This window comes from Marmota monax, unplaced genomic scaffold, assembly GCF_021218885.2.
Source record: "Marmota monax isolate L192 unplaced genomic scaffold, Marmota_monax_Labrador192_F-V1.1 WCK01_AAM20220418_F8-fsc00096, whole genome shotgun sequence".
Lineage (NCBI taxonomy): Eukaryota > Metazoa > Chordata > Mammalia > Rodentia > Sciuridae > Marmota > Marmota monax.
The window spans coordinates 6,722,145-6,746,199 of NW_026695236.1; the positions used below are offsets into that span (position 1 = coordinate 6,722,145).

General features: G+C 35.3%; 1 protein-coding gene and 1 pseudogene across 2 annotated transcripts in view; both read left to right on the forward strand.

The window, feature by feature from the left end:
- Nucleotides 1-24,055, forward strand: part of Ccdc90b (coiled-coil domain containing 90B) — a 180,013-nt gene that overhangs the window by 148,961 nt on the left and 6,997 nt on the right. Inside the window, exons 1-8 of one of the 2 annotated variants that reach the window (XM_046439321.2) lie at nt 11,648-12,113; nt 16,103-16,222; nt 17,321-17,424; nt 20,907-21,008; nt 21,540-21,581; nt 21,666-21,737; nt 21,842-21,895; nt 23,297-23,411. In XM_046439321.2, coding sequence (XP_046295277.1) covers nt 12,014-12,113; nt 16,103-16,222; nt 17,321-17,424; nt 20,907-21,008; nt 21,540-21,581; nt 21,666-21,737; nt 21,842-21,895; nt 23,297-23,411 — 709 coding nt within the window. In that variant the 5' untranslated portion in view covers nt 11,648-12,013. Of the gene's footprint in view, nt 1-11,647; nt 12,114-16,102; nt 16,223-17,319; nt 17,425-20,906; nt 21,009-21,539; nt 21,582-21,665; nt 21,738-21,841; nt 21,896-23,296; nt 23,412-24,055 lie in introns of those variants that run through there. The other variant, XM_058577399.1, reaches the window with a different exon arrangement.
- On the forward strand, nt 6,207-7,161 carry LOC124089324 (zinc finger Ran-binding domain-containing protein 2-like; annotated as a pseudogene).

A 24,055-nucleotide genomic window follows, 5' to 3' on the forward strand; every position in this document is an offset into this window, starting at 1 on the left:
AATGCAGGAAGCAATAAGCCAACTTAAAAACTCAATTGAGAATACTACCAGCAGAGTTGAACACTTAGAAGACAGAACATCAGACAATGAAGATAAAGTATTTCAACTTGAAAAGAACATAGACAGCTCAGCAAGACTGTTAAGAAACCATGAGCAGAACATCCAAGAAATATGGGATAACATCAAGAGACCAAATTTAAGAGTCATTGGGATACAGGAAGGGACAGAGTTTCAAACCAAAGGAATGAGCAATCTATTCAATGAAATAATACGAGAAAACTTCCCAGACTTGAAGAATGAGACAGAACCCCAAATCCTAGAAGCCTACAGGACGCCGAATGTGCAAAATCATAAGAGACCCACACCTAGACACATTATAATGAAGATGCCCAACATACAGAATAAGGAGAGAATTTTAAAAGCTACAAGAGAAAGGAAGCAGATCACATTTAGGGGTAAGCCAATCAGGATAACAGCTGATCTTTCAACACAGACTCTGAAAGCTAGAAGATCCTGGAATAACATATTTCAAACACTGAAAGAAAATGGGTTCGAACCAAGAATTGTGTTTCCAGCGAAATTAAGCTTCAGGATGGAAGATGAAATTAAAACCTTCCACGATAAACAAAAGTTAAAAGAATTTGCAGCTAGAAAACCATCTCTTCAAAACATCCTTGGCAAAACATTGCAGGAAGAGGAAATGGAAAATAACAATGAAAACCAACAGTGGGAGGTAGGACACCAAAGGGGGGAAAATAATCAAAGAGGAAAACAAACCATGTTAAGTAACATAAATAAACAAATATGGCTGGAAGAACAACCCATATCTCAATAATAACCCTAAATGTTAATGGCTTAAACTCACCAATTAAGAGACACAGGCTAGTAGAATGGATCACAAAACAAGACCCAACAATATGCTGCCTACAGGAGACGCATTTGATAGGAAAAGACATACATAGGCTGAAGGTGAAAGGTTGGGAAAAATCATATCACTCATATGGACTTCGGAAACAAGCAGGAGTATCCATACTCATATCAAATAAAATAGATTTCAAGCCAAAGTTAATCAAAAGGGATAAAGAGGGACACTACATACTGCTCAAGGGAACCATACACCAACAAGACATAACAATCATAAATATATATGCCCCAAACAATGGTGCAGCTATGTTCATCAAACAAACTCTTCTCAAGTTCAAGAGTCTAATAGACCACCATACAATAATCATGGGAGATTTCAACACACCTCTATCACCACTGGACAGATCTTCCAAACAAAAGTTGAATAAGGAAACTATAGAACTCAATAACACAATTAATAACCTAGACTTAATTGACATATATAGAATATACCACCCAACATCAAGCAGTTACACTTTTTTCTCAGCAGCACATGGATCCTTCTCAAAAATAGATCATATATTATGTCACAGGGAAACTCTTAGACAATATAAAGGAGTAGAGATAATACCATGCATCCTATCTGATCATAATGGAATGGAACTGAAAATCAACGATAAAAGAAGGAAGGGAAAAGAATACATCACTTGGAGAATGAACAATAGGTTACTGAATGATCAATGGGTTATAGAAGACATCAAGGAAGAAATTACAAAATTCTTAGAGATTAATGAAAACACAGACACAACATATCGGAATCTATGGGACACATTGAAAGCAGTTCTAAGAGGAAAATTTATTGCTTGGAGTTCATTCCTTAAAAAAAGAAAAAACCAACAAATAAATGATCTCATACTTCATCTCAAAATCCTAGAAAAAGAAGAGCAAAACAACAGCAAAAGAAGTAGAAGGCAAGAAATAATTAAAATCAGAGCTGAAATTAATGAAATCGAAACAAAAGAAACAATTGAAAAAATTGACAAAACTAAAAGTTGGTTCTTTGAAAAAATAAACAAAATCGACAGACCCTTAGCCATGCTAGCGAAGAGAAGAAGAGAGAGAACTCAAATTACTAACATACGGGATGAAAGAGGCAATATCACAACAGACACTTCAGAAATACAGAAGATAATCAAAAATTATTTTGAATCCTTATACTCCAATAACTTAGAAGATAGTGAAGGCATAGATAAATTTCTTAAGTCATATGATCTGCCCAGATTGAGTCAGGAGGATATAGACAACCTAAACAGACCAATATCAATTGAGGAAATAGAAGAAACCATCAAAAGACTACCAACTAAGAAAAGCCCAGGACCGGATGGGTATACAGCAGAGTTTTACAAAACCTTTAAAGAGGAACTAATACCAATACTTTTCAAGCTACTTCGGGAAATAGAAAAAGAGGGAGAACTTCCAAATTCATTCTACGAGGCCAACATCACCCTGATACCTAAACCAGACAAAGACACTTCAAAGAAAGAAAACTACAGACCAATATCTCTAATGAACCTAGATGCAAAAATCCTCAATAAAATTCTGGCCACTCGGATACAAAAACTTATCATAAAAATTGTGCACCATGATCAAGTAGGATTCATCCCTGGGATGCAAGGCTGGTTCAGTATACGGAAATCAATAAATGTTATTCACCACATCAATAGACTTAAAAATAAGAATCATATGATCATCTTGATAGATGCGGAAAAAGCATTCGACAAAGTACAGCATCCATTTATGTTCAAAACTCTAGAAAAACTAGGGATAACAGGAACATACCTCAATATTGTAAAAGCAATCTATGCTAAGCCTCAGGCTAGCATCATTCTGAATGGAGAAAAATTGAAGGCATTCCCTCTAAAATCTGGAACAAGACAGGGATGCCCTCTCTCACCACTTCTGTTCAACATAGTTCTCGAAACACTGGCCAGAGCAATTAGACAGACGAAAGAAATTAAAGGCATCAAAATGGGAAAAGAAGAACTTAAATTATCACTATTCGCAGGTGACATGATTCTATACCTAGCAGACCCAAAAGGGTCTACAAAGAAACTATTAGAGCTAATAAATGAATTCAGCAAAGTGGCAGGATATAAAATCAACACGCATAAATCAAAGGCATTCCTGTATATCAGCGACAAATCCTCTGAAATGGAAATGAGGACAACCACTCCATTCACAATATCTTCAAAAAAAATAAAATACTTGGGAATCAACCTAACAAAAGAGGTGAAAGACTTATTCAATGAAAACTACAGAACCCTAAAGAGAGAAATAGAAGAAGATCTTAGAAGATGGAAAAATATACCCTGTTCATGGATAGGCAGAACTAACATCATCAAAATGGCGATATTACCAAAAGTTCTCTATAGGTTTAATGCAATGCCAATCAAAATCCCAACGGCATTTCTTGTAGAAATAGAGAAAGCAATCATGAAATTCATATGGAAAAACAAAAGACCCAGAATAGCAAAAACAATGCTAAGCAGGAAGTGTGAATCAGGCGGTATAGCGATACCAGACTTCAAACTATACTACAGAGCAATAGTAACAAAAACAGCATGGTACTGGTACCAAAACAGGCGGGTGGACCAATGGTACAGAATAGAGGACACAGAAACCAATCCACAAAACTACAACTACCTTATATTTGATAAAGGGGCTAAAAGCATGCAATGGAGGAAGGATAGCATCTTCAACAAATGGTGCTAGGAAAACTGGAAATCCATATGCAACAAAATGAAACTGAATCCCTTTCTCTCGCCATGCACAAAAGTGAATTCAAAATGGATCAAGGAGCTTGATATCAAATCAGAGACACGCCGTCTGATAGAAGAAAAAGTTGGCTACGATCTACATACTGTGGGGTCGGGCTCCAAATTCCTCAATAGGACACCCATAGCACAAAAGTTAATAACTAGAATCAACAAATGGGACTTACTCAAACTAAAAAGTTTTTTCTCAGCAAAAGAAACAATAAGAGAGGTAAATAGAGAGCCTACATCCTGGGAACAAATCTTTACTCCTCACACTTCAGATAGAGCCCTAATATACAGAGTATACAAAGAACTCCAAAAATTAGACAATAAGAGAACAAACAACCCAATCAACAAATGAGCCAAGGACCTGAACAGACACTTCTCAGAGGAGGACATACAATCAATCAACAAGTACATGAAAAAATGCTCACCATCTCTAGCAGTCAGAGAAATGCAAATCAAAACCACCCTAAGATACCATCTCACTCCAGTTAGATTGGCAGCCATTATGAAGTCAAACAACAACAAGTGCTGGCGAGGATGTGGGGAAAAGGGTACACTTGTACATTGCTGGTGGGACTGCAAATTGGTGCAGCCAATTTGGAAAGCAGTATGGAGATTTCTTGGAAAGCTGGGAATGGAGCCACCATTTGACCCAGCTATTCCCCTTCTCGGTCTATTCCCTAAAGACCTAAAAAGAGCATGCTACAGGGACACTGCTACATCGATGTTCATAGCAGCACAATTCACAATAGCTAGACTGTGGAACCAACCTAGATGCCCTTCAATGGATGAATGGATAAAAAAAATGTGGCATTTATACACAATGGAGTATTACTCTGCATTAAAAAATGACAAAATCATAGAATTTACAGGGAAATGGATGGCATTAGAGCAGATTATGCTAAGTGAAGCTAGCCAATCCCTAAAAAACAAATGCCAAATGTCTTCTTTGATATAAGGAGAGTAACTAAGAACAGAGTAGGGTCGAAGAGCATGAGAAGAAGATTAACATTAAACAGGGATGAGAGGTGGGAGGGAAAGGGAGAGAGAAGGGAAAATGCATGGAAATGGAAGGAGACCCTCAGACTTATACAAAAGTACATACAAGAGGAAGTGAGGGGAAGGGGAAAAATAATATAAGGGGGACAAACGAATGTCAGTAGAGGGAGCAGAGAGAGAAGAGGGGAGGGGAGGGGAGGGGAGGGGAGGGGGGATAGTAGAGGATAGGAAAGGCAGCAGAATACAACAGACACTAGTATGGCAATATGTAAATCAATGGATGTGTAACTGATGTGATTCTGCATTCTGTATATGGGGTAAAAATGGGAGCTCATAACCCACTTGAATCAAATTGTGAAATATGATATATCAAGAACTATGTAATGTTTTGAACAGCCAACAATAAAAAATTTAAAAAAAATAAAATTAAATTAAATTTAAAAAAAACATATGGCCAACCAAAGCATTTGTGAAAATGGTTTTCTCTGACTCAGGGATAAAAAAAAAAAAAAAAAAAACTATTAAGCCAGCTTCAGAAATAAGAACAAAGAACTATCCTCTTTTCCTTTCCACATACTCCCCCTAGTGTCAAGAACTCCAAGCTAAGGAAGAAAATTAAACCCATAAGGTACAGAGCTGTTACTATGCTTTACTCACGTGCTTTAAAAAAATGCACTGGCATTCCTTCACATCACCTCTTCTGAGAGAAAAGGATGGACAAATGTCAGTGGTCCAAGCTGCATACTTTCTCCTTGAAGTTACGCCAAAGCTACAGTTACAGTGCTAGGTGGCCTCTGGCAATTGTGCTCAACAAGTTCAGGCAAATCAATCATTTCTTCTCCCAATGTCATGCGGTGATCTGGCTATGAGAAATGCAACTCAGAAAGCAGCCTAGTTTAGCCATACCTCAGAGACCAACAGGGTAGCAGGGATAGTGGGTCATGCAATTTTGCCCAACCTGGGTTCCTAGGCCCCTGAGCATCAGAGAAGAGTATTTTTTTGAGAGTTTTGATATTTTAAATGCCTAAAGAAATTGTATTGTCATTAGAAATGAAACTGGCAACTCACCAAAGAAACTGGTAATTATCTTTGCCTTCAGCTAGAAATTTATCAGCTTAGTGATGGAGTAACACTGCTTTCCTCCCACTAGTTTCACTTAAATTAATTGAAAATACAAAAATAATGGCTTAATGGGTACAGTTAGTAAAAAGTAAGACATTTTAAAATTTGGAGCTGATAAGGATAGAAAAATAATTCAAGTACTCCTTCATAATGAAAAAAACTGGGACCCACTACCCCCTCCTATCCTACTAGCCTCTGAGATAGAGATAAAGTTTATCCTATAAACTATGCCAGGTCATCTCAAGACATTGGAAGAAGAAATCATTCATTTGCCCATACTAGTGAATGGCAAATAGTTATTTTCTGGAAAGGAACCCAAAATGATTTATCCATCTGGGCTCATACATTTTCAAAATTTCCTATGAATCTATTGTATAAAGCCCAAGTTCCTGGAAGACTTAGCTGCGGATGGCTGTGGTGGTGGCGTCCAAGATGTCAACCAAGAATTTCCAAGTCAGTGATGGGCACTGGATTTGCCCCAACAAAAAATGTGGAAATGTAAACTTTGCTAGAAGAACCAGCTATAATCGATGTGGTCCGGAGAAAACAACTGAAGCAAAAATGATGAAGGCTAGGGGTACTGAAATAGGAAAGAAACTTGCAGAAAAGAGCCAAGGCCTATTTAGTGCTAATGAGTGGCAGTGTAAAACTTGCAGTAATATAAATTGGGCCAGAAGATCAGAGTGTAACATGTGCAATATTCCAAAGTATGCTAAATTAGAAGAAAGAACGGGATATGGTGGTGGTTTTAATGAAAGAGAAAATGTTGAATATATAGAAATAGAAGAATCTGATGGAGAATATGAGTTTGGATGTAAAAAGAAAAAATACAGAGGAAAGGCAGTGGGTCCTGCCTCTATATTAAAGGAAGTTGAAGATAAACAATCAGAGGGAGAAGAGGTGAGGATGAAGATCTTTCTAAATATAAATTAGATGAGGATGAGGATGAAGATGATGCTGATCTCTCAAAATATAATCTTGATGCCAGTGAAGAAGAAGATAGTAATAAAAAGAAATCTAATAGACGAAGTTGCTCAAAGTCTCGATCTTCACATTCACAATCTTCATCACGCTCATTATCCCCCTCAAGTTCAAGGTCTAGATCCAGGTCCCATTCAAGAAGTACTTCCAGTTCACAGTCAAGATCTCATTCCAGTTCCAGAGAACGTTCAATACCTCGAGGGTCGAAATCAAGATCCAGCTCTAGGTCCCATAGGTCCCCACGAAAAAGACCTTATTCAAGTTCATCATCTTCTCCTGAGAGGAACAGAAAGAGAAGTCGTTCTAGATCTTCTTCACCTGGTGATGGCAAAAGAAGATGAACAAGATCACGGCCACCTGAAAGGTGATTGGTGAAAACACTAAACAACCCTAAGCCCACAGCTAACTCCTACGGAACACCACTACTTCACCCAGGCTCCACAGGTCATCTTCTGGATAGTCCCAAAAATAAATAATGTATTAAAAATTACATCTTAAAAAAAAAGCCCAAGTTCCTTAGCCTTCCTAATTCACCTTTTATCTCCACTAATTCCACCCAAACTCCATAAAATTCCTTTGCCCCAGTCTTCCAGGTTTCCTTGCCAACCTCTGACCATGTTCTGAACATTTGCTCATTCATTCAACGTGTATACATCAAAGACTTGTTACGGTCCAAGCATTATGGTCAGTGCTGCAGACACAATAACAGATGTGGTCTCCATCACCATGAAGAATACAAAGAGTAAGTTCAGGGACTTGGGGAGACTGGGTTGCTCTAGGAATCCATTAAAAAAAAGCACCACATCTGCATGTTGTATGTGTGTGTAGTGAAGAAATGGGTGCTTCTAAAGAGGTGGCATTTAAACTGGGATATGAAGAATATGAAGGAATTGGCCAAATAATGAAAAAAATGTGCTCCAAGTTGAGAAAGCACTATATGCAAAGGCAGTGAGTAGGAAGCAGCAAGATTAGTAAAGTGTGTTTGCTCACTCATAGACTTCTTGCCCCACAATCTTTTTTTTTTTTTTTCAGTACTAGAAACTGAACCCGGGGGCATTCTACCACTAAGCTACACCCCAGCCTTTTTTATTTTTAATTTTGAGACAAGGTCTCACTAAGTTGACTACAGCCTCACTAAGCTGCTGAGCCTGGTGTCAAACTTGCAATCCTGTGCCTCAGCATCCAAAATTGCTGGGATTATAGGCACGCACCACCATGCCCATTCACAATCTCTTAACAGAAACCCTTTTTAAAGTTCAAATCCTCTCTCTTGATAACTATGGCCAAAGAGTATCTCATTCTTAACTGAACTAAAGACTTTTTTAACATTTACATGACACTAATCTATTACTTCTTTATGCAGAAGTCTATTCGTATACATGTTCTATTCTCCCGGTTATACTCCAAATTCTTGGAGGGCAGAAATCCTTGCAGTCATTACATATCTCACAGAATTTCTTGCATAATAAAAGGAATTCAAATAATTATTGAACTGGATTACTTTTCTTTAGATTCTTCACACATCTAGTCTTAAAGGTAGCTGGTATTCAGATATTTCTGTGAGTGAAACTGAAAAAAAAAATGTCAAGCCCAGAAAAAGGTAATGATTGTGAAGAATCATACTGTAAAGTGTATGAGATCTTACCCGCTTTGCTACCTATCAAGTTAGCCTGCACAGTTGTATGGATTCTACTAGAAGATATGAAGATTCCTTGGCTAGAAACAAAAGATGCAACTACCAATAGCACAGCAAGAGTGCCAGTATATCTGTGCCAGATCCCCTGGGCCCAGAGTCCCACAGTATGATGCAGACGGGCCCAGGTGGATTCCTGCGCATGCAATGGGTTGCATTACGGAGTAGAACCCTGAGTTAGGGCAGCCTAAATATTTTCTAATAGTTAGCATGAAGCCTTTTGCTCCAGAGGGAGACACAGTGTTTTCCAATTTTGTTTATTACACAAACTACCTTTAAAAGAGTCAGTAACAAAGGACGTAGAAGGCCTCTGTTTACAGAAACACAAGAGATTCATGGGGAATTATCTCCCAACAGTAAAGTCATCAGACATTATTACTATTGGTACTTACATGTGCCAGGCCCTATGCAAGCATTTTATATGCACTATCTCCTTTACTTCTTTCAACAAACAGTAGAAAATATCACCTAATATTTAAGAAAATATTTTTATAAATTAAGACCTTCAGCATACAAGTATTAGCAACAATGGAGATTTTCAAACACATAGAAGCATTATGAAGATCTCAGGGAGGAGTTATATCTATTAGCAGAATACCATCTGGACTCTCCCTCCATCTGCTATCCCTGCTTCTCCCTCACTGTTTTTCTCTGGCCCACTTAGTAAAATATGGTTACATTCAGCTCCTGAGTTTGCTTGTTATCGCTTCAGCCAGCTTCAGAAGATAACTGAGAACCCCTAAATCTAATTGCCAAATGCACAAACGGGAACATGATTGGCCCAACTTTGGTCAGGTAAATAACCAATATTGTGTGTTAGATGAGATAAAATTTTATAACAGTATAAATAAGAACCAATATATATTAATATTTAAAGAGACCACTTTTATAACCATTATTTAATTTAAGAGAAATAAAAATATTGTGGTTCCACAAGCCTGTATCATCCACTAAACTATGACTCTTCCAAACCAGGAAATCATTTCACTTAACAAAATTATTCTCAAAGGTATAGTCCCCATTTACAATGATTAAACTTACATGATTTTTCAACTTTAAAACAGTGCAAAAGCACAGGTCATGGTGGCAATACCTGTAATCCCAGAAGCTCCAGAGGCTGAGGCAGGAGCATCATCAGTTCATAGCCAGCCTCAGCAAAAGGGAGGTGCTAAGCAATTCAGTGAGACCCCATGTCTAAATAAAATACAAAATAGGGCTGGGGATGTGGCTCAGTGGTCCAGTGCCCCTGAGTTCAATTCCCAGTACCAAAAGAAAAAAAAGTGGTGCAAAAGCATACCCATATAACCACTGTTTCCATTTTCAGTACAGCAGTCAATAATTACATGAGATATTCAACACCTTATAAAACAGACTTCGTGTCAGATGATTTTGCCCAATATAGGTTAATGAAAATATTCTGAGCACGTTAAGGTAGGCGAGGCTTAGCTATGATGCTCAGTAGGTTATGTGTAGAGATACTTCTGGAGGTTCCATGATGTCATATCTTGACAAATCTATTATAATTGAAAATATCGTAAGTCAAAAATACATTTAATACACCTAACCTACTGAATATTACTTTAGTCTCCCCTACCTTAAACATGCTTAGAACACTTAACTGTAAGTTGGGCAAAATTATTTAACACAAAGCCTATTTTATAATAAAATGTTGAATATCTCATGTAATTTATTGAATACTATATTGAAAGTAAAATAACAAAAACGGTAGTATGAGTACCCCCCATTAACTATGCAGGTGAAAGCACACAGGACCTGAACAATGTTTGAAGCACTGTTAAAATTAACTGTTGAATGAGGGGAATGCTATTGTCACAGGCTCATCACTTTCCCACTGACAGCTGAGGCTGGCCTGCATTACAAGGGTATTCTACAGAATGTTTTAAGATTGGGGAAAAGATCAAAATTTGAAATGTGAAGCATATTTCTATTGAATACATATCCCTTTACACCACCAAATCACAAAATTATATATCAAACTATCCTAAATCCGAAGCTGTATTAAATGCATTTTAAGATATGTTATTTTCAGTTTGCAATGGGTACAGGGCTGTAACACCATGGAAAGTCAAAAAAAAGTGTCAATTTTTCTGTCTCTAAGACAGTAAATCCACGTAGTCATTAAGTTTAAAATACTTGATGACTGCATAAATATCAACTTGAGACATTTCCGTTAGTTATTGAATCATTTTTAATAGATTATTTCCAATTTTTATGACTAAATAACATCACAATACTCATGACTTTATAATACCTTACATATGTGATTATTTTCTTAAGATAGCTTCTTAGACATAAAACTTTGGTATTACTTTAGAGTTTCATATATATCATTGTCATATAATATGTTAATTTCATAATAATTTATGTCATACATTATGTTAATTTCATAATAATTTTCTCGCATTAAGGATTATCATTTTAAAAAATGATAGGTAAAATAGCATATCTTGATTTGGGCACACCCCAATTTTTTTAATATATTTTTTTAGTTGTAGTTGGAGACAATATTTTATTTATTTTTATGTGGTGCTGAGGATCGAACCCAGCGCCTTATAAGTGCAAGGCGAGCGCTCTACCGCTGAGCCACAACCGCAGCCCCCACATCCCAGTTTTTAAAAGAGCTATTTATATCTCTCTCCTTGAATTGTCTGTTAAAATACGTACTGGCGGAATTAAAGTTTTGTTCTTTAATTATGCTATAGGGCTTAGAATGGTACTTGTTAAGTAGTCCTCGCGAAGTTTTGAACATATACAGATAGGTAACCTAATTAATCGCTAAAATCCTAAAGATTGTGAACCATTTTAGGATCTATATTAAAGCCTCCGAACACAGTTACTGTACATTATTTTCAGCATTTTATCATATGAAGCAAGGCCGGAGTAACTGAGGTCTGAGAGGGATAAAGAATGGAAACCATGCCCACCCAAGAAAAGCGGAGGAAATCCGTTTTCCTGAGGAGAGGAACCACACGGTCTAAAACAGTTGGTCCTCCAGTGCTACAGAGGGCGAAGCAGCAGGACGTGAAGCAGCAAGAACGCGCCGCGAACGGGACAACCAAGCTTCCCAGATAGTGGCGTGGGCTACGTGCTACGCATTCCCCAGAACGCTTCGCGGCCGCGGACTGCAGGTCCCAGGCTGCTGTGCATTTAGATAGTTGGGTCAGCCACCATTCCGCAGGGCGTAATGGCCGCCGCCCCTATGTGGGGAGACTGCTGTTGGATTATATTTGATGTCAAAAAACAGGTGCCAGAATGTTCTCCGAGAATCCCGTTTTCTTAGGGCGGTGAAGGCATACATAGGTTGGGACGAAGTGATGGGAAAAGTAGGGCCTCTGAACTATGCTAGTGGATTGTAGGTCCGACTGGGGGAAAAAAACACCCTTCGCGGGATCCAGGTTCAAATACACGAAGAGAGTGACAGACCGGAAACTACATTTCCCAGCATTCTTGCGGTACCAGAACTATTCCCGAAAGCCTAAGCGAGCTCCATCTGGTTTTCCGCTTCTTCTGGCCTACCGGACATCTCTGGAACATGAGGAGTCGCTGCGTTTGGCGGCTCCTGCGGTCTGGAGGCAGCGGGGGCCACTGGGTTTCAACTCCCCGCGGGCGTTTCTCGCCGGCCCTGCGGAGAGGTGAGCTGGAGTATGGTGCCACGATGCCTGGAGTACTGTCTAGAGAGACGATTCCGGTGGGTCGCGCCTGTTCGGGTGAGCCGGAGGCGGGGGTGCCACGCCTTCCTCCTGCCACGTCTGGCGCTGGCAACCCCGCTGCCCTGGCTCGCCGCTGGGGACTGGAACGCGGAAGACAGTACTGGGAAGTGACCGCCTTTCCCTTCTGAGCTCTTCTTTTTTTCTGTCACATGAGGCCAGTAACTTCGGAGCAAACGTGATCTGTGTTTGGGGAAACCCTTATTTCTTTTAGGACCCGTTCAGAAATAAGTCTCTTCAGTTGTTGGTCTGTAACCTGTTTTTGGTAGACCGCGCACACGTATCAGGCACACGTACATGTTCAGTCCTTTGCAATCACATAGTAGCCATTAAAATAAATAAAAGCTGGCACCAACAAGTTTAGAACTAGTTGGTACTTCTGTTCGCAGTGTGTCCTGAAGAACATCTGACTTTGATAAATATTTACAGGGTTGTGTGTTGTGTTTTTTTCCCAACTTTTTCAATTTTTTGACTCTTTAAAAAGGTTATTCACAAAGTAGACACTTCATACCAACATTAGCATTCTCTGTGCACCTCCTGAATCTTTTGTACTAGGTGAACCGAGACAGTACACAAACACATCTCTCCCACCTCCACGCTGTGTTGTTTTTTTGTTTTGTTTTTTCCTTTGACACCAATGACACCAGTTGCGTCAAAAACCCGTGCTTGTTGATCCTCCATCTGTAAGCTTGCTGTTTAGCTGCCAGGATCATTCAGGAAGTTTTCCATTACATAGTTTGGGTGTTGAACATATATACACATTGTGATGGTAACAGTTTTCAAACCCTGATAAATCTCATCTTTGTAAACTTTGAGAGATAACCTTAATATCTAAATGAAATTAAAAAATTAAATATTTTTAGAGACTAAACTTTGAAGTATATATCATACTGGAAAATACATCAGCACAGTAATTTTTAATGTTTCAACATATCCTCCCACTTGAATCTTAATATTCTTGGAGAAATTTAAAGTTTCCCCTTACAACAATATATTTTTATAGCCCTCTTCACTGTTCAAATATTTATTGAATGCTGTGTACAAGTAGTTTAAATTTCCCTAATAATATCAAAGAATTTGAAAACTTTGACTTCAGACCCTAGGGAGAACCTTAGTTATCATTAAGTCCAATTTCCTTTTTAAAGATGAATGAGTGAAGGCATAGGAAAGTGATGCGATTTGTCTTAAGTTTTATACCCAGTAGTGTTATATTCCTTGTTAATAACTACTTCCCAAACTTAGCGGAGCATAAAAACACTGGAGATGTTTTGTTTTTTTTAATATAGATTTTTATCCTGGAATTACTGAGTTAGTGTCTAGGGGTGGAGCCCAGAACTTTATTTAATTTATTAACCCTAGTAATTTTGATGCAACCATTATAGCATAGATCAGCATATAAGAATATGAGCTGTAATGCCTGTCTTTGAGTACTTCACCAAAAAAAAAAAAAAAAATCAGTCATGTTATGGAAGTGTTTTAGCTCTAAGATGATTAAGCACTTTAATATAAAACTTGAGACTTAGATATAATGAGACACCATTTTACATGTTTTTTCAAAGTAAAGTCTGGCCTTTTCCAGCAAAACAGGAGCTTGGTGCAAGATAGGCCAGAGTACCAATCCATGATGTACAATTTAGTAGCTCTGAAAGCTGGGTAAGTCTTTAAACTTTTGTTTCTTACTGTAAAACACATGCACATACAAGATAGGTGTGAAAGAATCAAATAATGAAAGGTTTAGGGTTTGGTGCAGATAAGGAAGAGACTTCCTGCAGAGCTCTGAAGGACAAAGATGAGCAGGCAAAGGAAAGGAAAGCTTTCTGAATGGACTGTCTTGGAGAAGGAAAAGCACAAGGCATGTTTGTAAAATTAAGAGCCCTTGAAAGAAGAGATAAAGGAAGCATAGTGGGACGAGATGAGCTGTGCTCTGCAAGATTTGCTGGCAGTGTTAAAGTCTTTTTTCTATCTCAAATTTGAGAAACTGATGTTTATGTGAGGTAGTCAATGTTTGTTTATTGAAGCGAGGAACTGCATTAATCTGCCTATCAATAAAACTAAGATATGAGACAAATCACTTAGCTCTGAGCCTTAATTTTCCACATCCAGAAAATGAGAATTTTAAAGACTGAATAATAGATATAAAAACAATAAAATATCATATATTGTTATTTTTTTCTAAATGCCAAATAAAAGAATGACCTTTTAATTAGGAATAGAAAATTAAAGATACCAAATCATTACTCCCAATGCAATTGTTATTGGAACTACTAATTTTTCTTTCTCCTGCTTTTATGTCTGACACTGACACACAAAGGCACATATCATTTTACCATTTCCATGTGGCACTCATCCAAAAAGAATGCTGACGATGTTATAATAATATGTGTGTTTTTTAAAAAATTGTTCCACCTTTACAACTGCTTCCGCTTATCCCTTCAGTTAAATAGAATTCTGAGTATATTACTGAATCTTCTTTTTATCATTTGAATTTAGAATTGTTGTTCTGTTTTAATAACATCTGTTTTCTGCCTGCTAGTTTGTAAAATCATTGAGGACATAAGGTATGCCTGGTTTTGTTCATTGTTTTATCCCCTGTTTCTAGTACATGGTCTGTAATTCAATAAATATTTGTTGGCTAGGAAGATATCTAGAAAGGAATCACATTTTCTGTACACTAGCAGAAAAGTAGTGCCTGGAGTTGCAGCTGTGCTTTTTAAGTACCTATTAAGTGGCTTAGGATAAATAAGAGACACAACATAGGGTGATGGAGAGAACATGAGCTTTGAAGTCAAAAGAACCTAAGTCTGGAGGCTGGGGGTGTGGCTCAGTGGTTGAGCACTTGCCTAGCACATATGAGGTACTGGGTCCATATTCAGCACTACATTTAAAAAAATAAATTATTGTGTCCATCTACAACTAAAAATAATCTTTAAAAAATACAAGTCTGAATCTTAAATCTGTCATTGGCTCTCTGACCATAGACAAACCCCTCTCCTTTCCTAGGTGTGGTTTTTTTAATCTAAAAATGTAAATAACGCTGCCTTGACTTGTTAGTAATATAAACAGTCTAGGATAGTATCTTGTGTTATACTAACAGGCAGTTATTTTCTTAATACATAATAATATTAAATAAGTTGTATATGGGCAGATTTCTCCCCAAAAGCAAAGACCTTATTAAAAAATTCATAATCAGTTTATTAAAAAGGATAATACTTTGTCTAGGCTAAAAATTGGAAATTTGTTCAAACAGGAAACCAAGTTATTTCAAAAATGATACATATTTCCTAGGGCTTGTGTAGTAAATACTCAGGATTTTAATTCAAATTCATTGATTTGATGACAAAATGTGATACAATTATGTGCGAAAGCACTAGGTGCTGAAGATACAGTAATGAAAAACAGTTAAGACTTAAATTCTAGTTCAGAGACAAACAGCAAACAATAATTAGATTAGAGCTGAAAACTGTGTAGGAAATACACCATGGATATATAGGAGAGTGGGAATATGGAAAGCTACTTTAAATAGGAATATCGGTATAAAAATTTTCCATAGCTCTGAGAAATTTCTGAAGACTACAGAGAGTTGGGCAGTTTCTGTTCTCTGGTAATTAAGAGTTGAGACAATGATCTCAAAAGCATTTGATACGTATCATATTACAATTTTAGACAAGCTCTTAACAAAACATTTTTAATTACTAAAAGAAAAACATTGAATGTTTGCTATGTACAGAATAATAAAATAGACTTAGATAAAAGAAAGGCATGGAGGGGTCCAATTAACTTGTGTGAGGTTACAAAACTCCTAAATAGAAGAGTTAGAACTATATTTAAATATGTGGGGAAAATGGTTTAGAAGCCAAAGTATGATACCTCTATCTGCTATTAAAAGGAGGGAAAAAATTATCTTTTCTTTTCAGATTTCTTGACCACCACAACCAAGGAAGGATATGACAGAAGGCCAGTGGACATAACTCCTTTAGAACAAAGGAAATTAACTTTTGATACCCATGCATTGGTTCAGGACTTGGAAACTCATGGTAAGATACAGGAATACCTCTTGAAGGAAGAAACTTAATAGCATTTATGAATCACCTAGGTAAGACTATTGCTATTATGAGCAATTAAGAGTAACTATTTAAGTAGTTACAACATTTCACACAATAGAATATTTTACAGTCATTAAAAATGGTATTGCTTGAAGAATATTGACTGATATGGGAAATACTAAAGATATATTAATGAAAAAGGGCTGTAAAAAAATTTGGTGCAAAATTATTCCAATTAAATGAAAAAGAAAAAAACTAGAGGCTGATAATACAATCTGAATGGAAATACAAATGTTCGAGGATCACAAAAAGTCAAGCACAAAATACCAAATATAAAAGTGGCAATTTAACATGTGATATCACAGGAATAGAGAAATTGATTAATAGAACAAAATAGTATTCAAAGTCACATGGATATGAATGTAGCATATGATAAGGCATTTCACATGAGGGAAATGAAGTGCCTCAGACATACTAGGCAAGTGCTACGCCACTGAGCTACAGGCCCCAGCCCTGGTTATATTTTTTTGTGTGCTGCTTATATATTTATATTTTGCCCATTTTCCTCTAATTGCTTTTACTTGTTCTTATTGATTCCTAGGAATTCTTATGTTCAGCTTTTAATCTATCTGGAATTTCACTAAGGAAATCTAATATATTTCATCCAATGGCTAGTCATTTATTATATCTTACTTATTAAATAGAACAGTTGTGTCCATACACAACTACAAAAAAACAATTTTTAAAAAAATAACCAAAAATATATTAAAGGTATTTAACCTCATTACTAACCAAGGACATACAGAATTAAGTACAAACTAAAATAATGAAATACCATTTTTATGCCAATTATATACTCAAAAACAAAGACCAGTAATATTCTCAAGTTGCTAAGGATGTGGGAGGCATTTAGAATTGTAAAATTATAAAGTACTTTTAGAGAGTAATTTAGCATTATCAAGTTTTTAATTATAACCATTTAAAAAAATAAAATAAAACAAATCTTAAATATTGAGGAAAGTTATTCTAGTGGTCTGTTCTGATAAAGATGTGTACATTTAAAAAGACATACTTATTTGCTGCTTACAGGTTTTGACAAAGCACAAGCAGAAACAATTGTATCAGCATTAACTACTTTATCAAATGTCAGCCTGGATACTATCTATAAAGAGATGGTCACTCAAGCTCAACAGGTACTATATTCATTTTTATCTCCAACAGTTTCATAGATGATTGTTTTTCAAGGAACGAAGGAAGAAAGAAAAGGAAGAGAGGGAAGAGAAAGAATTGAAGGGAAGGGAAGAAAGATCTTTAGTAAAGTCTGTATCTCTAGACAGACTGAAAAGTTAGAATAGTCCTAACAAGATTATGGCATAATACAAAGAAGGAATTTTGTCATATCTTCCATTGTGTGAGGTAATTATTTAAATCATGAGATGGTAGCAGATTGTTATTGAAAGTTTTTTCCCCTGGAAAGCCTATCACAGAAGAGCTAACCTTTCTTTACTATATGATACATTTTACTCGTGTCTTATATATGTTGTAGTTCAGAGACAAAAGCTAGAAAGGATTAAACTAACATGGCTGGGAAAGACTTCATAAATTGCTTGGCTAAGAAGTCTGGATATACAAATTCTTAAAGTCAACTATTTACTAAAAACTTAAGATGTAAGGAGCACAGTAAAACTGTTTAAGAATCTGTTTTGTGCTAGGTGTGATGACACATGCCTGTAACCCTAGCAGTTCAGGAGGTTTAGGCAGGAGGATCACAAGTTCAGGGCCAGCCTCAGCAATTAAGTGAAGCAACTTAGTGAGACCCTGTCTCAAAGTGGAAAAAAAAAAAAAAAATTTTTTTAAAGGGCTGAGGATGTGGCTCAGTGGCCAAATACCCCAGGGATTGATCTCTACTACCAAAAAAAAAAAAAAATCCATTTTCTTCTGAACTTATATTTTTTAATTTTAGTTTTTCAAATTTAGACTTCTTCCCTCAGATAAATATTTCAAAACATAAACACAAAAAGATAGGATTTTTTACATAACATTAGAATCTATTAAAGATTTTTACTATGGGCTGAGGCACTGGATTCTATCCTCAGCACCACATAAAAATAAATAAATAAAAATAAAGACATTGTGTCCATCTACAGCTGAAAAAATATTTTAAAACAAAGATTTTTACTATCATTTCCTATTAATTAGACATTGAAACTAAAACATTCATATCCTTTAAATTTGCGTTTGCATCATTTTAGCTTAATTTTTCATGTTCATAGCAGACTAGTAAATCCACTACAGAAAAAGCCAACAATTATTGCATCCGTAACAGAGTCAGAAGGAGCTACTGACATTTTAAATAAAAAGTAATTTACTCTTAAGTTCTTAAACTTGCCTATAATATAAGCAGGGAATTAAAACTAATTTGAAGAATCAAGATGCTTCCAAGACCATTTAATATTACATATAAAATATAGGATTATGTATAGGAATATTACTATTAAACTTTTGGCTTTTTTCAAATTTCTAGTGTGTGAAGTTAAAATCCCATTCCATTCTTGAACTTAACATCATTGTTGACCTTTAGCATATAATAAGGCACAAAGATGATGTCATGAAGCATAGAGCTAAGTTCAAGCAAACAAGCTAACTACTTGATTACTTCAGATCACTAAATCTGTTCAACCTCTGATGACTTCACAAAAGTTATAAAGATCATACTTCTAATAAGTTTGACCACTTAATAATGAATAATATCTTTCCATTTAAATGGGGGGGGGTCTTTTTTTTGTTTGTTTGTTTGTTTTGGTACTGGGGATGGGACTCAGGGGTGCTTAACCACTGAGCGACATCCCCAGCCCTTTATACTTTTTGAGACAGGATGTCACTAAGTTGCTTAGGGTCTAACTAAATTACTGAGGCTAGCTTTGAACTTGCAATCCTCCTGCCTCAGCCTCCTGAGCCACTGGGATTACACACATGCACCACCATACCTGGCCTATTTAAAGTTCTGGAAGATAGACACTGTGCTGTATGAGTCACAGCTGTATGTTAAGAATGAAGTAAAAAGCAGCTACTATACAATCCCTTATTCTCGGGCTCAAACTCTATAAGAAATCTGTAATTACATTTCTTCCATATGTATTTTCAATAATAAAAATGCATTATATTTAATGTCATAGAACTCCTTTATAATGGTATTGGGGAAACAGGTGTGAAAGCCCCTAGAGGACACATCTGTAATGACCTCTCAGGTAATTTTCATAAATACTTCAAGCAGAAATGAGTAAAAGAAAATGAACCCCACTCCCAATAATATATGAGGGTTAGGGAAGGCATAGGAATCAGATATTTGTTGAACACAGTTGAAAACATTTATATTGTGTAGGATTCATATTTAAGTCAAAACATCCTCAACATAAAAATACTGGAGTCAAAGACTATTCTACTTCAGCCATTAGATCACTATGCCATTAATAATATATAGCTAACAATTACTGGATACTAACCGTAGGCCAAGAACTATTTAAAGTATTTTATATACAGTATTTACTTAATCTTAAAAATAAAAAACTCTGTAAGGTGTGGGTATTGTTATTTCCATTTACCAATGAGGAGATGAAAGAAGTTCAATAAGTTGCCCAGAATCTCAAAAGAAAATGACAGAATTTGAGTTCAAACTCAGAGAGTCTAACTCCACAATTCACACTTTTAAACTCTGCTTTATGAGTGTGTCTCATCTGAAAGTTGTTTTTGGAGAGATGTGCATTCCAGACCCTTTGAACACTGAGCTATATCTGAAAATGTTACAGCCTCTGCTATCTAAAAGTCATCAGCTTTCAAATGGTCTTTCTATCTCATGCCAATCAAAAAATGACTGCAACCCCAACAAAGTACCCCAATCACAAATTGTAACTTTAAAAATGGGATTAATGATCCTGTTCTTGTTTGGGCTTTTTTGTTTTATTTATAAACCCATTACACAGGGTTCTTCAAAAGGTTATATACAATTATCTGATTTATCTTTTAATAAAGAGCAATAAATTATGTCAGTAAGCTACCTCATTTTAAGATTAATGGTAACCATTATGGTTTTTTGTAAAGCCGCCTTAAATTATTACTACAAAAATTTCCCTTCTTAGCAAAGCAAAAGCTTTTAAGTATATTGGATAGAAGCCACCTTTTCTTTTGTATATTCTTGGTAGTGCCAAACATAGGAAAGATATGAGAGAATTTAAACAAAATTAATATTGTGCCGATAAAGAATAATTATTTTAAACAAGTATCTATGTATTTTGTTATAGTCCCTGACATTAATTTTTTTTCAATACCTTTTACCGTTTTCCAATGGTAAAAAAAAAAAATCCCTCAAATAAAAAGTAACAAAAGGTAATAAAACCCTTTCTATCTATGTGTTCAAAAAACAAAATAAATCCTTTGGTGAGGAACTTTTAGAGGCTAAGTAAGTAATTTATTGGAATTCTTTTTAGAATGTTTAGACCTAAACATTTAATTTTACTCACTGGGAAATGCATTTTTCTTCTTGAATCTCTGTAGGGTTATATGTTGTTTTGTTTTTTTTTAAACATTTGGTTAACTTATTCTAAATTTCATGAAAATAATTCATGAATAAAATAATGTCATTCCTAGATCACTAGGTTATTTTTATTTTATTTTCTAGGAAATAACAGTACAACAGCTAATGGCTCATTTGGATTCCATCAGGAAAGATATGGTCATCCTAGAGAAAAGTGAATTTGCAAATCTGAGAGCTGAGAATGAGGTGATATAATTTATTATTGATACAAATAACTGATCTTTTCAGTATGTTACTTGGTGAATAAGACCAAATAACTTTATGTGGTTACTAAACAAGTTTTTAGATTAAAAATACACTGTTTTATCAATGCCTAATCTTTATGTGTAAATCAATTTCTTACATACTGAAGAATAAGAATTGCATTTTATGTACATAAAATTCACATAAAAGAAAGTCTTTGAGCTTACATACTATATACAATTTCTTGTATAGCTCATAATATAATGTACTCAAAGCTGAAAATAATATGTTTTCCATTTTATTTGATCCTCTATTGTCTTTTCACTTAAAAGTATGTTCCTGTAATCAGAAATTTGTTGTTATTCACTAGTGTATATATTTTTATATTTTATATAAATATATATGTATGTATGTATGAGTGTATATAGAAAGATAGATATTCAAATTTTGCTAATCTAGAGTCTCAGATGTTTTTTAAATGAATCAGTATGGGTTTTGGTTTCATGCTAATTGTTTATGATCTTTCTTACCTAGAAAATGAAAATTGAATTAGACCAAGTTAAACAACAACTAATGGTAAGTGAAATTTTTCCCATTTTAGTATCAGACAAATAAATATTGATTACAATATAATTTTTTAAATATTTTCTTTCTTTAAAGAATGAAACCAGTAGAATCAGAGCAGATAATAAATTGGACATCAACCTGGAAAGGAGCAGGGTAACAGATATGGTAATAAGCTTCTAAATGTAGTTTTTTGGTTACTTATTCCTTTTTAATTCTTTTTAGTCTTTTTTTTTTTTTTTTTTAATCTCCTGCTGCTTCATATCCTTTAGTTTACAGATCAAGAAAAGCAACTTATGGAAACAACCACAGAATTTACCAGAAAGGTAAGGGAGTAGTATGTAGAACTTTCTCTTTCATACTTTTCTTTATATGTATCAGTTTATAAGTTTAGACTTTATAAAGCTAGCCCTATAAAATCCATGATTTCCTCATAGCTACTATAGTTAGCCAGCACTTTGTGGGAAGCTGCCCCCAAATAAGTGGTTGTACATGAGCTCTGACATTACACTAAGAATCAAGATTTTTGTATAGCACACTTTTTTTACCTAAATTATTTTTGCAGAGACAGTAACTGTGTCTTAAAAGACAAAGATTCACTATTCACTATTGGTATTTAAGTGCCTAGGTTTAAATAAATACTTATCTTAAAAATTTGTTAAAAAAATATTTATTGCAAATATTTCTTGCCGATACTGTTTTACATGCTTTACTTCTACTAATTTACTTAATTTTTGTATCAGCCTGTGGAAAGTAGGTACTATTATTCCCATTTTACCAGTTTGGAAAATGAGACAAGTTAAGATCACAGAGTTAATGACTGGTGGAGCTGGGATAAGAACCTGGATTCTAAACCCTATATTTAAAACTACTGCTTACCTTACCTTCTCAATAATCCTTAAATTTAATCATCATTTAAATTCTGTGGCTTGAGTAAACCCCAGCTTTCTGACCCAGCCTACTCTTTTTCTTAACAGCCATCTGACATTATTACCCTGTGTACATACATGACCAGTTTGATTCTATATCATGTACAACCAGAAGAATGATAAATTATACTCCATATATGTATGATGTGTCAAAGTGCATTCTACTGTCATGTATAACTAATTAGAACAAAATTTTTTTAAAAAGTTATAAGTCATTTGGCTTTCTAATATAGAAGAGACATTACTATGCTCAAATTTTAATAGACGGGAAGGCTACATGTCTTCAAGAATCCTATACTCTTACTTCTTGGCCAGAGAAAGTAGATAAGGAATTAAGCAAATTGTTTCACAACTGATTTCTGAGTTCTGGCTCCTTATATTCACCATTAGATATTTCTGCTAGTTCCTTTTATATTGGTTCATATTACATATTGGGATTTTTTTCCTTTTGCAGATAATATCTAAAATTTTAACCATAACATCCTAAGCACTTTACACAATAAAGTGATAGTTCTAGTATTAAAATTTTCGCTTTTCCATTTATCATCTTATATATTTATGTCTCAAGTGTCTTATGTGAGGTTTTTAGTAGAATATGCCCAGCATGTGATAGAAATTATTTCCAGTGTGGAAATTGGGGGAATGTGGTTTGTACCTTTGTGTCCGTTGAATTTTTTTAATACCACTATGCTTTTACTGTATTTCCCCAATGAAAATGTTTATAATGCAAAATTAGCACATAAATATCTCCACAGAGGAACAAAATTTAGTTGTCTTTCTTATTCTTGCTTACTACAGGATACTCAAACCAAAAGTGTTATTTCAGAAACCAGTAATAAAATTGACACTGAAATTGCTTCCTTAAAAACACTGATGGAGTCTAATAAACTTGAGACAATTCGTTATCTTGCAGGTAAGACTGTCAAAGAAAGGAATACTGTCATTCAATTTTTGGACCTGTTAGTTCCTACCTCTCAAGGTAACCATGTAGGTAGCAGAAGAAAAGGAGAAGCTATAATGATGCTTTTAGTGCTTAGTCCCCTGTAATGCTTGAAGAAGGCTTCAATCCCAAGATATAACTCACCAGGCAACTCTGTGCAACTTACTGAGAGGAAAAAGCACATGGGTAGCAAAGAAATATATAAACCCAAGGACAAAATGATACAAAGATACAATGAAAAATTTCTTTTATTGCTTATATTCTTCCTTAAGGATTTGAGTGGGGTTAGAGAAAAAGAACACTAAAGTAGATACAGGCCATTAAAAACCATACCAAGCAAAGGGTAATGGAGGGTTGAAACTAACTTCTTCATTCAATTGCCTGAGCACAGATACTACCCCCAAATTAGATTATTTGTCATGTACTAAGCTCCTTAATTACTATCTGACATAACAATTATATAGCCCTAATGAATTATGAAGAATACACTAGTCAAGTGATATTTGTCCTTTTTCTTTCTTTTTATAAAAAGTAATATTTTTTAAATTATACATCGTTTATAGAATTCAAAAGCAGCGAAAGCCTTCCAAATCTCCTATTGATGTATATTTACTATT